At 30.0% G+C, this 16,779-nt stretch overlaps 2 protein-coding genes across 6 annotated transcripts in view; one reads left to right on the top strand and one right to left on the bottom strand.

Moving 5' to 3' along the window:
• LOC145973432 (uncharacterized) overlaps positions 1-16,779 on the top strand; it is a 234,534-nt gene that overhangs the window by 88,132 nt on the left and 129,623 nt on the right. The window lies entirely within an intron of this gene.
• The window catches only part of LOC145973431 (protein expanded), a 530,479-nt gene that overhangs the window by 7,350 nt on the left and 506,350 nt on the right, over positions 1-16,779 (bottom strand). For all 4 annotated transcript variants that reach the window (XM_083102792.1, XM_083102793.1, XM_083102791.1 and 1 more), the window contains one exon: positions 10,402-12,155. In XM_083102792.1, coding sequence (XP_082958918.1) covers positions 10,402-12,155 — 1,754 coding nt within the window. The remainder of the gene's footprint in view (positions 1-10,401; positions 12,156-16,779) is intronic.

Consider the following 16,779-nt stretch of genomic DNA (forward strand, 5'->3'; position numbering starts at 1 on the left):
AGAATTAATAGGCGGGCTAATTTATCTGGCAAATGCTACGCGTCCTGATATAGCATTTGCGGCCAGTACCTTGAGCCGTTTTTGTGCAAATTCTGGGAAGGAGCACTGGATCATTGCGAAGAGAGTACTGAGATACTTAAAGGCAACTTCTCACTACGGAATCACGTATACTCAAGATGGAGAATGTTTGAATGCCTACTCCGACTCAGACTGGGCAGGAGATGTCGATGACCGTAAATCGTGCTCAGGCAACGTTTTAATGTTATCCGGAGGTCCGATTAGTTGGAAGTCAAAAAAACAAGCATCTGTAGCTTTGTCAACTATGGAAGCAGAATATGCAGCACTCTCTGAAGTCTCACGAGAAATAGTTTATATCAAAAGACTTTTAGTTCATATGGGTTTTGAAAAATATGTAATATCTCCGATTAATGTATTTTGTGATAATCAAAGTGCAATAGAATTGTCGAAGAATACTGTCTTTCATAAACGGAGAAAGCACATTGATATTAATTTCCACTTCACTCGCGAATTAGTTGAAAAAGGGGAAATAGCAATTTATTATTTACAAACAAACTTGATGCTCGCTGATATTTTGATAAAATCGTTAACTAAGTGCAAACACAATAGGTGTGTGGAAATGTTGAATTTGAATTGATCACTGCTTATTCCCAGAGCTCTTATCGATAGAGGGGGTGTGAGCAACTTGCGATCGATACTTCGATCGAACCAATAAATCGACAAGAAGCTCGGGAATTATGATACGGCAGGCGGCGCTTCAGCGCGTGTGCGATTTTACTATACTTGTAATTTTGCCTTCTTCGCGATCTATCCGTCGCTTCGATCAGTCAGTCAGTCGCATCAGCTTGAAACAACCGCACGCAGTTTCTTTACTTTTTGTTCAAATAGAATAATTATCATTATAGAATAAATCTATCTTTCATTATTATATGTAGCAGATTTTATTCGCCCTGATTCCTATCATATATCAACTTTCAATGCTTGTATTTCTGTTAGGAAGCATTTGCGGACATATGTTTATTAGACTTTTTTTACTCTAAATGGCGTCAGCAACACGCCCTTAAAGTATGGACCTTCAGTCATGGGACACTCTGTATATATATATATATATATATATATATATATATATATATATATATATATACAGGGTGTCCCATTTTAAAAGTCCCACCCTCATAACTTTTCAGAATCAACGTTTGAAGGAAAACGACTCCGATAAAAGTTGTAGGGAACAAAAGTGGCTATCTAATAGTGACCTTGGAAAACATACAGTTGTTTTTAAGAAAAAATATGGAATTGTTAATTCCAAATTACATATTTTTTCTTAAAAACAACTATGTTTTTTCTTTACACCAATTGATTCCTCTCATTATTTTGTACATAAAAGTATTAAGGTAAGATAATCGAAAAATGAATATTTTACTAGATATTTTATGGTTTATATAAAATTAAGAAATTATTTCAAGCCTCATAACTCGAAAAGTACTGAATGAAGAGATACTTTGTTATAGTGTTTTGGAAAGCTCTCGAGATAAGCTACAAGAATAAGTAATAAAAAATAGGAGTTCCAATTTAAAAAACGGAAGTTGACCTTTAAATGACCTTGAAAATGACCTTTAATGTCGAATCCAAGGTCACTATTAGACAGCCCCCTTCGTTCCCTACAACTTTTATCCGAGTCGTTTTCCTTCAAACGTTGATCCTGAAAAGTTATGAGAGTGGAACTTTTAAAATGGGACACCCTGTATATATATATATATATATGTATATATACAAGGTCTTCAGAAAGTCCCAAAACGCTAAAATATCTCGAAAACGATCAACTGTAATGAAAAATATGTAAGGAACAAAGTTGTAGGACTAAATAAAATGTACCTAATGATGGTAAGAATTTGACCTTGATGAAGTACTCAAGGTCATATGAAGGTCGTTGATTTTTTTAAATGGAACTCCCCATTTTTTATTGCATATTCTTATAGCTTATTGCAAGAGCTTTCCACAACACTATAATTAAGTATTTTTTCGTTAGGTACATCTCGAGTTATGAGGCTTGAAATCATTTCTTAATTTTACATAAACTGTAAAATATCTTGTAAAATATTCATTTTTCGATTATCTTACCTTAATATTTTTATGTACAAAATAATGAGAGTAATCAATTGGTGTAAAGAAAACATACAGTTGTTTTTAAGAAAAAATATGGAATTGTTAATTGCAAATTACATATTTTTTCTCGAAAACAACTATGTGTTTTCTTTACACCAATTGATTCCTCTCATTATTTTGTATATAAAAGTATTAAGGTAAGATAATCGAAAAATGAATACTTAACAAGATATTTTACAGTTTATGTAAAATTAAGAAATGATTTCAAGTCTCATAACTCGAGATGTACCTAACGAAAAAATACTTAATTATAGTGTTGTGGAAAGCTCTTTAAAAAAATCAACTTGATCTTCATATGACCTTGAGTACTTCATCCAAGGTCAAATTCTTATCATCGTTAGGTACATTTTATTTAGTCCTACAACTTTGTTCCTTACATATTTTTCATTATAGTTGATCGTTTTCGAGATATTTTAGCGGTCCGAGACTTTTTGAAGATGTATATACAGGGTGAGCCATTTTAAGTTACCCACCCCAATAACTTTTTTATTTTTGAATGTACAACAAAATGTTTTAAATAATAGTTGCTTGACTTCGAGGGGGACAGAAGATGGTGTCAAAAATTTGACCTTGGATAGTCATTTGAAGGTCACATAAAGGTCACCTTCAATTTCTTAAACGGAACCTACTATTTTTCATTGCATATTCTTGTAGCTTATCTCGATAGCTTTCGGAAACACTATAATTAAGTACCTTTTCGTTAAGTACTTTTGGAGTTATGAGGCTTGAAATAATTTTTTAATTTTACATAAACCGTAAAATATCTTGTAAAATATTCATTTTTCGATTATCTTACCTTAATACTTTTACGTACAAAATAATGAGAGGAATCAATTGGTGTAAAGAAAACACATAATTGTTTCGAAAAAAAAATGTAATTGTTAATTGCAAATTACATTTTTTTTTTCGAAACAATTATGTGTTTTCTTTACACCAATTGATTCCTCTCATTATTTTGTACATAAAAGTATTAAGGTAAGATAATCGGAAAATGAATATTTTACAAGATATTTTACGGTTTATGTAAAATTAAGAAATTATTTCAAGCTTCATAACTCAAAAAGTACTTAACGAAAAGGTACTTAGTTATAGTGTTTTGGAAAGCTCTCGAGATAAGCTACAAGAATATGCAATGAAAAATAGTAGGTTCCATTTAAGAAATTGAAGGTGACCTTTCAAATGACTATCCAAGGTCAAATTTTTGCCACCATCTTCTGTCCCCCTCGAAGTCAAGCAACTTTTATTTGAAACATTTTGTTGTACATTCAAAAATAAAAAAAGTTATTGGGGTGCTTAACTTAAAATGGCTCACCCTGTAATGTGTTTGTGTGTGTGTGTGTGTGTGTGTGTGCGTGCGTGCGCGCGCGCGCGCGCGCGCGTGTGTTACGGGCGAAGTCCTCAAGGTGTGCAGAACCGACATTATCTGGACGATGTTAGTATTGCGTAACGTTCTTAGGCAAAACCCGCTGAAATGGTTTATTAACTGACATGGTCCGGTTTGATGTAGGTAAAGCGGATACTGCCTACTCGGCTATAGCAATATCAATAACTACTATTGTGAACTTTGCCCGATTCCAAGTGGGCAAAATCGACATTGCTAATTCTTCATGGTCGAAGTTGCTAGTCCGCATTGTGTAGTCCTGATTTCTCAATTATTAAGTGATGATTTAATAGATTGACTAGATACAAATCTAGAAATATTTATTTGAATATAAATAATAAAGCACAAATATTCCTAATTATTACAATGACCTTAATTCTTAATCAGTCGCAGACTAAAACAAAAATATAACGTATATATTAATATAAAATTAACATAAAATAAATATTCAACATAAGATACAAAATTAATACTCTTCTACATATTCGCCTAGCGTATGAAAACAGTCGTTATATTTAAGTACAGTTACATAATATAAATATATATATATTAGGTAAATATTAGATACAGTTAAATAAAATATGTTATTTAAGAATATTATTGCTCGTCAAAACTAAACATTAAAATTTTTTATCTTTATCAGTCGCAAACTAAAACTAATTAATTGCTGTTTTCATACGCTAGGCGAATGTGTAGAAGAGTATTAATTTTGTACTTTATGTTGAATTTTCATTTTGTTTTATTGAGAAATCAGGACTACACAATACGGACGCGCACCTTCGCCCATGAAGAATTAGCAATGTCGACTTTGCCCACTTGGAACCGGGCGAAGTTCACAATATAATAGTAGTTATTGACATTGCTATCGCTGAATAGGCAGTGTCGACTTTGCTTACATCAAACTGAGCCATGTCAGTTAATAAACCATTTCAGCGGGTTTTGCCCAAGAACGTTATACTAACATCCCCCGGCAATGTCGACACTGTACACCTTGCGGACTTCGCCCGTAACATATGTACACAGAGTGTTTGATAAAGATTGGATCAACGCTCGTGAGTATAAAGCGCAGTAAACTGAACAAAAAAGTCCATCCAAGTTTTGCAATTTTTGCAATAATTATTGAAATATTAAATAAAAAAGATTGACAAGTGAGCGCACATTTATCATAGTTAGACTATGGGATATATGTTCTAGGTGTACCAACAGCAAGTGTCGCACGGCAAAGACAAGAGTCAGAGAATGCATAGTCAAAATTTTCGTTGCTATGTGACGTTCATCATTGTCATATATATTTAGAAAATACATCCCATAATTTAGGCGCACGAAATGCACGCTAATTCGTCAATCCTTTTTAAATAATATTTCAATAATTATTATAATAAAAAAAACAAAAATAAACAAAAAATCTAAAATAAAAAATAAGAAATTAAATAAATTAAAAGAAAAATTAAATAGAAAAATAAAGACAGAACGAAAAAGTAAATAAAAAGGAATAAAATAAAAACAAAAACAAAAAAGTAAATAATAAAAAACAAGAATTTAACAAATATTTAATAATAAAAAATGTAAGATTAAAAAAGTTTGAAATAACATTATATCTATTTGTAAGTACTAATAATTAATAATTAACCAAATTAATATTAAATATTACATTTAAAAAATTATACATGAGGGAAGTAATAATTATTATTATTTCAATTTATTCATATTTGAATTTACTCTTTCCACATATAATTTATTATTATTAATTCCACATTTTACAAGAGCAGTCGGGAGACGCCGCGCTAGATTTAAAACATACACACATACATGCATACTCTCATGTACACATACGGAACACACTTACAAGAGGAGTATCAGGTAGTGCGATCACCAATTTTGACGAACTTTAAATATGTTTTAACGCGGCGTTTCCCGACTGCTCTTGTAAAATGTGGAATTAATAATAATAAATTATATGTGGAAAGAGTAAATTCAAATATGAATAAATTGAAATAATAATAATTACTTCCCTCATGTATAATTTTTTAAATGTAATATTTAATATTAATTTGGTTAATTATTAATTATTAGTACTTACAAATAGATATAATGTTATTTCAAACTTTTTTAATCTTACATTTTTTATTATTAAATATTTGTTAAATTCTTGTTTTTTATTATTTACTTTTTTGTTTTTGTTTTTATTTTATTCCTTTTTATTTACTTTTTCGTTCTGTCTTTATTTTTCTATTTAATTTTTCTTTTAATTTATTTAATTTCTTATTTTTTATTTTAGATTTTTTGTTTATTTTTGTTTTTTTTATCTTATACTTTTTGTTGGCAGCAGTCGGGAGTACTTTTTTTTCTAAAAAACTTTTTTTTTGTTTTTATTTTATTCCTTTTTATTTACTTTTTCGTTCTGTCTTTATTTTTCTATTTAATTTTTCTTTTAATTTATTTAATTTTTTATTTTTTATTTTAGATTTTTTGTTTATTTTTGTTCTTTTTATCTTATACTTTTTGTTGGCAGCAGTCGGGAGTACTTTTTTTTCTAAAAAACTTTTTTTATTTCATTCTTTTAAAAGCTGTAGAGCCAAAAATACAACGCGTTAATGCATTGTACGTATAAGAGTTTTAAATATGTATAATATACAAGAGCTAATAATACCCGCTTTCAGCAGAACAATTACTTAATTTATCTTTTTTTATTTACTTTTTTGTTTTGTTATTATTTTTATTTAACTTATTTCATTAAATTTATTTTTTATTTCAGATTTTTTGTTTATTTCCGTTTTTTATTTTATATTTATTTTATTTGTTTTTTACTATATTTATTATTGTGTAGTCATAATAATAAATAATACAACAATAATATAACATAATGAGAGAAAGAATCTTCTGCATAGCCACATAATTATGATTATATAGTATTTCTGCAATCATAGAAGTTTATATATTTGTTGCATAGCCAAGAATGATTGTAGAAATATCATATAATCATAATTATACGTGGAAGATTATTTACTCTCACATTATGTTATATTATTTATGTAAAAAAATGTATTTATTTACAGCGTAGTCATAATTATTTACTCTCAGATTATGTTATATTATTTATGTAAAAAAATTTATTTATTTGCAGCGTAGTAATAATAAATAATACAACAATAATATAACATAATGAGAGAAAGAATCTTCTGCGTAGCCACATAATTATAATTATATAGTATTTCTACAATCGTAGAAGTTTATATATTTGCTGCGTAGCCAAGAATGATTGTAGAAATATCATATAATCATAATTATATGGCTATATGATATTTTTATTACAATCATTCTTGGCTACGCAGCAAATATATAAACTTCTATGATTGCAGAAATACTATATAATCATAATTATGTGGCTACGCAGAAGATTATTTACTCTCACATTATGTATATTATTTATGTAAAAGAAATTTATTTATTTGCAGCATAGTCATAATAATAAATAATACAACAATAATATAACATCATGAGAGAAAGAATCTTCTGCGTAGCCACATAATTATGATTATATAGTATTTCTGCAATCATAGAAGTTTATATATTTGCTGTGTAGCCAAGAATGATTGTAGAAATATCATATAATCATAATTATATGGCTACGCAGAAGATTTTCTCTCATATTATGTTATATTGTTTATTATTATGACTATGCTGTAAATATATAATAAATTATTATGACTAATAAAAAAATATTACAAATAAAAAAAAAATAAAAAGATAATTATTATTAATAATAGAAAGAGAGAAAAGTTTACCTGTTTAGGAACATTTTCTTCAGATATATCCATGTTTTTTCTCTGATAAATAACCAATTGTTCACAATTTATAATTATTGATAACAATTTATTATCAATAACACTAATTTATTTTATTTGACATATAGGGTTATGTCGATTATTTCCCGCCACTACTTCGAGATGTCTTAACTCCAACTCAAGTTACTATGGCTACGGTCGGGAAGATGCTCTGGATACTTTGAAGCGTTTGATTAACCAATCAAGACAAGAGCAGTAAAAATTTCTTTAACTTGATTGGTCAATCAAACACTTCAAAGCATCCAAAGCGTCTCCCCGACCGTAGCCCATATTTCCCTATACGGATGCTTAGAACGAATCTTATTGGTGAATCATTTTGCTTCTTAGATTCACTCGCAACCAATGAGAGAATGAATAGACGGATTAATATTATTTTTCCGCTTTTTATTAATAGAATAAATAATGATAATTATATACTAGAAACCTTCCTTGGTTAAAAAGAAACTAATATGTAAAAGATGGTATCGAACTACGTTATAGTTATCGAGAATACGTCTGGTAAACAATCCGAGCTCGGTGAAACGCATACTCCCTCCGTCTTTTTGCCAACCGTAGGTTGGCAGCAGTCGGGAGTAAAAATTACAAAATAATGGAGGACTTTTCTGTTCAGTTTTGTGCTCTATCCGTTCACGAACGTGTCTACTCTTTATCAAAAACATTATATATATATATATATATATATATATATATATATATATATATATATATATATATATATATACAGGGTGAGCCATTTTAATTAACGCACGCAATTATTTCGGAAACAAAGCATTTTAGAGAAAAATGTTTCAGACAACAGTTTTATGGTTTCGAAGGGGCCATAAGATGGTATCATTGATTTGACACTGAAGAGTCATTTGAAGGTCACGTGAAGGTCACTTCAATTTTTTTAAATGGAACACCCTATATATTTTTGCACACTCTTGTAGCTTATCTCGAGAGCTTTCCAAAACACTATAATTAAGTACCTTTTCGTTAAGTACTTTTTGAGTTATGAGGCTTGAAATAATTTCTTAATTTTACATAAACCGTAAAATATCTTGTAAAATATTCATTTTTCGATTATCTTACCTTAATACTTTTACGTACAAAATAATGAGAGGAATCAATTGGTGTAAAGAAAACACATAGTTGTTTTTAAGAAAAAATATGGAATTGTTAATTGCAAATTACATATTTTTTCTTCGAAACAACTATGTGTTTTCTTTACACCAATTGATTCCTCTCATTATTTTGTACATAAAAGTATTAAGGTAAGATAATCGAAAAATTGAATATTTTACAAGATATTTTATGATTTACGTAAAATTAAGAAATTATTTCAAGCCTCATAACTCGGAAAGTACTTAACGAAAATGTACTTAATTATAGTGTTTTGGAAAGCTCTCGAGATGAGCTACAAGAATATGTAATGACAAATAGTAGGTTCCATTTAAGAAATTGAAGGTGACCTTCATGTGACCTTCAGATAACTCTTCAAGGTCAAACCAATGATACCATCTTATGGCCCCCTCGAAACCATACAACTTTTGTCTAAAACATTTTTCTCTATCTTGCTTATTTTTCGAGTTATTTGGCTGCCTAAGTTAAAATGGGTCACCCTGTATAAATATATAAAATATTTAGCTCAACATAATTAAATAATAATATAACTTATCTATCTATTTCACATAAAATTAAAAATTATATTTATATATATATTGAATTTTACAGCTTAAGTATATGATGAACTGATCATTTTCATTTATTCACCGGATATTTATTTGTCCGACTTATAAAATCAATTTAATATCTGAAATCTGAAGTTCCTCATTGAGGAACTTATATCAGAAATTAAATTGAAGCAAAATATTTTTACTCACATTTGTCACCCTTTGCAAGTTTCATATAATTCTCGTAATTAAACTTAAATATGAGAAAGAAGCGTTACGTAGCGGTAAACGAACAAACTAGTGATCATATAAAATCATATATATGTATATATGATTAGATACAATTATATATTTTTAAATACAATTAAATTAGAAATCGTTATCGGCTCAATTGTATACAATTATATAAATATATGTAACTATATCAAATCGGTGCAATTACATATAGAATTATATGTATAATTATATTAAATTATATATAATAATAAATAATGAGAGAAATATATTTATATTATTATTTATATGTAATTTTATTAAAATATTTGCAACTTTATATCGAGTTATATAAAATTATATCGAGTATAATACTCGAGCAAGAATTCTAATATAATTTTGCATAATTCGATACGGAGTTATAAATATCTTGACATAACAATATATAAATGATAGTATAAATAGATCTTAATATATATAATTATATATAATTATATTTAAATTTATCTAATTGTATATAATTATCTATAAACTTTCTTTCCCGGGATCTTAATACTTTTATGCACAAAATAATGTGAGGAATCAATTGGTGTAAAGAAAAAACATAGTTGTTTTTAAGAAAAAATATGTAATTGTTAATTGCAAATTTGTTTCTACAATCAAAAATAAGAAAGTTATTGGGGTGGGAAACTTAAAATGACTTACCCTGTATATATATATATATATATATACATATATATTTACAAAATAGAAATTTACATATAATATATATATGAGAGAAAATTGTTTTAATCATTACTTTATATATTATATGTAAATTTCTATTTTTTATATTTTTCTATTAGTAGCAAAATTTCTGATTCTCTCTATATGATTAAAAAATATTTATTGAAGATCAAAGTTATAGATTCATTTATTACTTTAATAATAAAATTAATACTACAATATCGTAAAATAAAATCGTAAAATAAAATCGTAAAATAAAATTTATCTATCTCAGTTTCTGATTTTACAAACTGATAACTTTGTTTAATAAAAATTTCTCTGATTCTTATACAATATTATTTTATTCAAAATATGACATAATAAATATGAATCGTCTTTTATATTTCTGATATTTTTGTACCTGTATTTCATAAAGAGGTGGTGGCGGAGGCGGCGGTAATCTACGATGTTTGGATTGTGGTAGAGATTGCATTTTACTCGTCACCAAAGTGTCAAAACATTTGAGAACGTCTTTATCACTCCTGGTCCACGAAAAAGTGTGCAACGTATGAGAATCAGCTGATGCAGGTTCTTTTTTGAGACTGTGATTGGATGAACAGGTCGCACCACTGTATAGTGAACTCGTGCTAGCAGCATAATGACTATTTAGATTGTTATGTAATAGATAATTACCACCAGAATTGTCCGTGTCACTAACACTCAAATTTTGATTAGATGCATATTTAGACTGCGAGGAAAAGGAAGAACCGGGAAGATAGGGCGTACTACGATACATTACTGAAGATTTGCTAAAAGATGGATATGGCGGTGGTGGATAGGCAGCCATAGCTGCCAGAAGAGAACCCTGCTTAGCATCGATATATTCCTGTTTCGACACTGCTGGATCTTTTAACGGAAACATAACATAGTCAACATCAGAATAAAGTTGTTGTTTGTATTGTTCTATTTGCGATCGAGTAATCTGATTCGTATAAACAGTCGCCAGACTGGATGGCGGTTGGGGTGGCAGCGGAGGCGATGATGGCGGTGGTGGTGGTTGTCGCGGATATACCATTGGTGGTGGAGGTGGTGTTGGTGGTGTTGTCAAGTATGGTAGAAGCATTGGACCGTTTTGAGAGGTATGTACGTCCAGATAATTGTTTGGACCTACCACGAGAGCTGCAACCGGAGCATGTACTGGAGTAGGCTTCATTTTATCACCTGGATAAGTAGGAGGTTGGATTCTAGGTGGTGGTTTCGGTGTGAGAGTTGCTGTAACATCGTTAGTGGTTTTTATAATTCTCGGGATGGGATCAGACACTGTTGACATATCGGGATAAAACGATGGTGGCGGTGGTGGTTCTCGCGGCATTATCGCATCGTTTCGTGGCGGTGTGGGCGGCGGTATTTGAATTTTTTCTCGTTGTGAGGTATACGGAGGCGGTGGCGGATTAATCCGTCTGGGTGGCAATGGAACAAAGTCATCTTGAATGATGTTATACGGTGGTGGTGGTGGTGGTGGTTCTCGTTCTCGATCTAATTTTGGTATGCTCGATTTCTTCTGAACATTAATTGTCACGTAATCAATATTTTCTATCGGATACGATGGCTGTAGTGGCAGTTGTTGATCACTGTCCATGCTAAGTGATTGTAGCTGTGGTGGCGGCGGAGGCGGTGGCATAGTCACGTAATCGCAATCTGAATCCATAGAATTGCTGATGGTCTTACGTGGAGGATATCGACCAACTATTAAGTCTGATAATTCATCGGCCGATAGAAGTGGTCTCGCGCTGGACGGATCACTTCCGTCACCTCGAAAGCTGCCCGTACTGAGTATGCTGTTGCTGCGTGAGCGTGAATTCTCGAGTTGTTGATTTAGTGAAACTTCATCGTCACCTTTACAAATACTGTATATTGGTTCTTGATCTTCTATGCCAACGTCCTCAGTATAAACATCACTTCCAGATTGCAACCCGCTAATAGTATAAAAGCCAGACGTAACAGATACTTCGTCGGTGACGGATTGAACACATCCAAGAATACAAACATCGCTTGCTGCCGAAGACTCATTGGTCTCACTAGTAGGTAAATATAAATCATCGTCGATTCTTTCATCCTGTATTTCATTGCTTCTTAACGTATATATACCACTCGTCTCGCTTGCAATATCGATACCTAAAACATTATTCGAAGTTTATTATCGGCAAGCTAGATATTGATTTATTCCTAATATATTTTTATCAAATAGAATAAAATATATTAAAAATGATATATCTGCAAATTTTATTTAATTAATAAAATTTCCCATTTCAATTTTTGTGAATTTTGTAGAAGTAAAAAATATTTTAACAATTTTCTATTAGATTTTCAGTAAATACTGTTTCAATAATATGTAACGTAATAAACAACAAATATAAATTACCTATATTAGTGCAGAAATTTACTTGCATATTTCGATTAAATTTCATAACTTAATCCTATTGCCTCCTTTCTCTTTGTCCGCATATTAGCAATAAATCGTCAGATGTGTGTATTAAGAAGTGGAGCACTTATATTATTAGATTTAGGAATGTTCGTATATAATAAGCTTAATTTGCATAATAATAAGGCACATCTAATAAGAGAATATTTTTTTAATAACATGGCGAATGTTTTCGAAATTAATTTTTTTTCTAGGAAACTTACTATATGTCACGGAATATGTGGAATCTATTATTTTTTAATTATAATTACATTATTATGTCCTGTAAACTTCACATTTTTTTCTTCCATGCAACATTATACTTTCATAGGATTTAAAAACTAAACAATAAGAGAGAGATGAAATCTAACAAAAGAATTACAATCGGCCTAAACTCCATTTAATGTTCAATTAATGTTCTAAAATATAATTAAAGACTGAGACACAAGAATAATAATAATCCTTAATCCTTAAGTAGTAAATATTGCATGCTTTAAGAATAAAATGGCAAAACTACATATCATCACGTATGTAAAATTGAGAACTTAATCTTAAAATATTAGATACTCCTCAAAGTCTATCGGATATTAAAAAATCGGATGTAAAAAATCGAAACAGAGAGATTTTTAAAAAAAAGGTCACAGAAGAATGAAATAAAAAAATAACTATAGCTCTAAGTAATAATCATTTACTTAATGATGCATATATTCGCTTAACAGATCTTTATATGACAGTCAAAATTCAGATAAAATTTTAAGAAGTAATAAACACATAAATTTTATATTGCAAGTTTCTCGACGAATACAAATTATAATTTAATGTATTTTTTTCAAATAAGAATTTGACTTACTCAAACTCTGCAGACTTCCTATTTCCAAAGAATAGTCTAATTCGTTAGACATTTGTAGTTATTCTATTTGTTAACTTTTATTAATTAACCAAGAGAAAAAGTTGCTACTAAATCTCGAATTAAATCATGTCTTTATGGAAGGAATACATTATAGAAAAGATAAAACATCTCTCGGGAAGACGCAGATTTTTTTTCGTTTATTCGTTATTAAAATATTTTATTTGCAATGCGGTTTGGTATTTTTCTTAACGAATTATTCTTATTATTCCTATTATTCAGTAGTGCTATCGTATTTTTACTGTTTTAATGCTCCGAATTAATCGGTACTGCAATTCTTCATTGTTTTTAGCTCTCACTATAGAGTATATATCAATAACTCTATAAAACTCACTATCAGTGATAAATCCATCAGAAAGTGAAAAAGCAGATTATTGTAGAGTAAATTTGTATCTCTCTCTCACTATCGATCATAACTCACTGCAATCAAGATTCTCTTTCTTTTTATTTGGATCAACGCAGTCAACAAATAGTGAATCCTTTTATTGTTTAAATTTTTTACTCCAGTAGAAATTTCCTAACTATCATGCTTTACTCCTTACTTTTATCTTCACCATTTGCCAGGTTTAATTATTTATACAGCTAATAAAAAGATCCGTTTTTTTAAATTTAATTATTCAGATTTCAATTATGATTACATATGTTATCAAGGACATCACTTTGAGTAATATTGTGAAGGTTTTAGTTGATGCTTGTTGATTATTAAAAAATTATTAACAAAAAAATTTTTTAAATGAAGTGTAATTATTCGTCCTTAGAGAAAGTTAAGATAAAACTGCTGGAATACAGCTCCAATATAATGACCTTAATCTTGACATATGTTGTCATGATTCTGAATGACTTTCAAAAGATTTTGCCGTCGCTAAATTTCGCACTTATTGCAACAGTGATATAGATGGATCTTGCTTCTCGTGGAAAGTTGCAAACCCATGTGGGACCGTATGTATACATGATATCCGAAAATTACGTATAATTTGTGAAACTTTTTTTGTTTATATCTTTTTAATAAACAACAAGCACCGACTAAAACTTTCACAATAACATTTACATTACTCAGAGTGATCTTGATAACATATATTACACAGAATTATTGAACTCACACATGACAATTATCCTTAACTTTCTCATACGCTATTCCTTAAGTTTAGCTACTTTTTATAGCTTGTGGCCTTTTTTCTTAATTTTCTGTATACTTGCCACATTTAAATATTTTAGCAAATAGACTAACGATGTTTTTTCTTAATTTTTCTTGTGCTACAAATTTAGTTATTTTTATAGTTAATAGATCTGTGGCAGTTTTCTTTCCCTCTCTCGTTTTGTGTTTCCCTCTCTCTCTCTTTTCTTTTTCTCTTTCTATTCCATATTATCTTTTCTTGATTTTTAGAAATATTTTTTCCATCTTTATCTCATTTCTTTCTTTTTTTCTTCTTTAATGTACTTTAGTCAGGTTTCACAATTACTTAAAAGAATATTTGTCAGTCATCTGCAAGTTTAAACAATTCCACAGAATTATTTACTTCTGTCCCTTTTGTTGTTATAATATCTGTTTCTTTTCTATCTCATGATGGTTCTCTATTTTTCTTTTCACTCCCTAATAGCAAAGATTGTTCCTTCTTTCCACTAATATTTCATGTAAGCAATCTTTTTAATTTTAATAATTTATAATAAGGACCCTGCAAGAATTTAATGGAAATTGGCTGTATTTTTGATATGTTTTGGTTAAGACATTCTAATTAGAAGATTGAAAAGTTTCAATAGACACAACTCTTGAAAAACACGATATTTTACGGTTTATATAAAATTAAGAAACGATTTCAAGCCTCATAACTCGGAAAGTATTTAATGAAAAATACTTCATTATAGTGTTTTGGAAAGCTCTCGAGATAAGCTACAAGAATATGTAATAAAAAATAGGCAGTTTCACTTAAAAAATTGAGGGTGACCTTCACGTGACCTTCAAGTAACTATTTAAGGTCAAATTAATGACACCATCCTATGTCCCCTTTAAAACCATATAACTTTTGTCTGAAACATTTTTTCGTATCTCGCATATTTTTCAAAATATTTGCCTGTTAAGATTAAAATGAATCATCCTGTATTATGTCCTTAATATGCGAACAGTCTGAAGTAATTATTGAAAATTTAAGCACGTCATTTGTTGCCTCCGTTCACGTCGATCACACCCATGCTTCTCCTCGGTCTGTCTCTCAGTCGTCTCTGCCACGTCACTGCATTGTCGTGCGAGTCGCTCTTGATCGCGCAGTCCGCCATGCAGTAGCGCAGTGCTCGGAATTAGTTGCCCTTTTCAGGCCGATATCTGAGGCGACGCCTACGATCCCCCCACTATCGTCCGAGGCTCGACGGCCGAGCCGCCGATCACGCGCGTAACGCTATGCTTCAGGAGCGTCCGCCAAGCCGTTTCGCCAAATCGTCATTAAAATTTTTTTTGGTAAATAATTTTTCTTTTTATAAATAATTAAATATTAAAATTTTTATTATTATAATATATTATATATGTACAATTTGTTATACATACATATTATACATACATGTATGTATAATACGTATGTATAACAAATTATACATATATAATATAATATTATAATATATATTATATTATAATAATATATATATTATATTATAATATTATAATATATTATAATAATAAAAATGTTGATATTTAATTATTTATAAAAAGAAAAATTATTTACCAAAGAAAATTTTAATGACGATTTGGCGAAACGGCTTGGCGGACGTTCCTGAGGCATAGCATTACGTGCGCGATCGGCGGTTCGGCCGTCGAGCCTGGGACGGTAGTGGGGGGATCGTAGGCGTCGCCTCAGATATCGGCCTGAAAGGGCAACTAATTCCGAGCACTGCAGTAGCGTAATGCTTAGCGCCTGTCAAGGGCGCAATTTATCCAGCAACACTATTAACTTTAGAACGTTACGTACGTATGTGATTAATGATACGAAAAACCTTTAAAATCATATACCATTTGAACCCTATTGTCATTTAAGATTTTTGAAGTAGCTATCCCGATAAAGGAGATGAAAAAATTTTGTTGCATTTAATGTCCCTCTCGAAAACAAAATTGACGACTTTTGGTATTTTTTGCAAAAAATAGTCAATCATGAAATAACGGGTGGAAAGTTTTAAAATAAACACCCTGTATGTGTAATATTTGTAGATTCTTAACACTAACTGTTTTAAATTCAAATTAAAACTATATAAAAAATTCACCTAACTCGACGGAAAGCTATTTTCCATTAAATTATTGCGGAGGCCTTTGCGATCACAATTCTCCATGATATCTCTAAGTTTGTTATACGATCGATATATTAAATATCCTTCTGTTTGATCTCATATTTCAAAGGTCATTGTAAGTTCTGATCTTTAATGTCTATATTTCGATCCCATGTAGGAGAACT

The sequence above is a fragment of the Camponotus vicinus genome, unplaced genomic scaffold (genome assembly GCF_025532165.1).
Source record: "Camponotus vicinus isolate PSW18456_S1 unplaced genomic scaffold, iyCamVici1.0 SCAF_6, whole genome shotgun sequence".
In the NCBI taxonomy this organism is placed as follows: Eukaryota; Metazoa; Arthropoda; class Insecta; order Hymenoptera; family Formicidae; genus Camponotus; species Camponotus vicinus.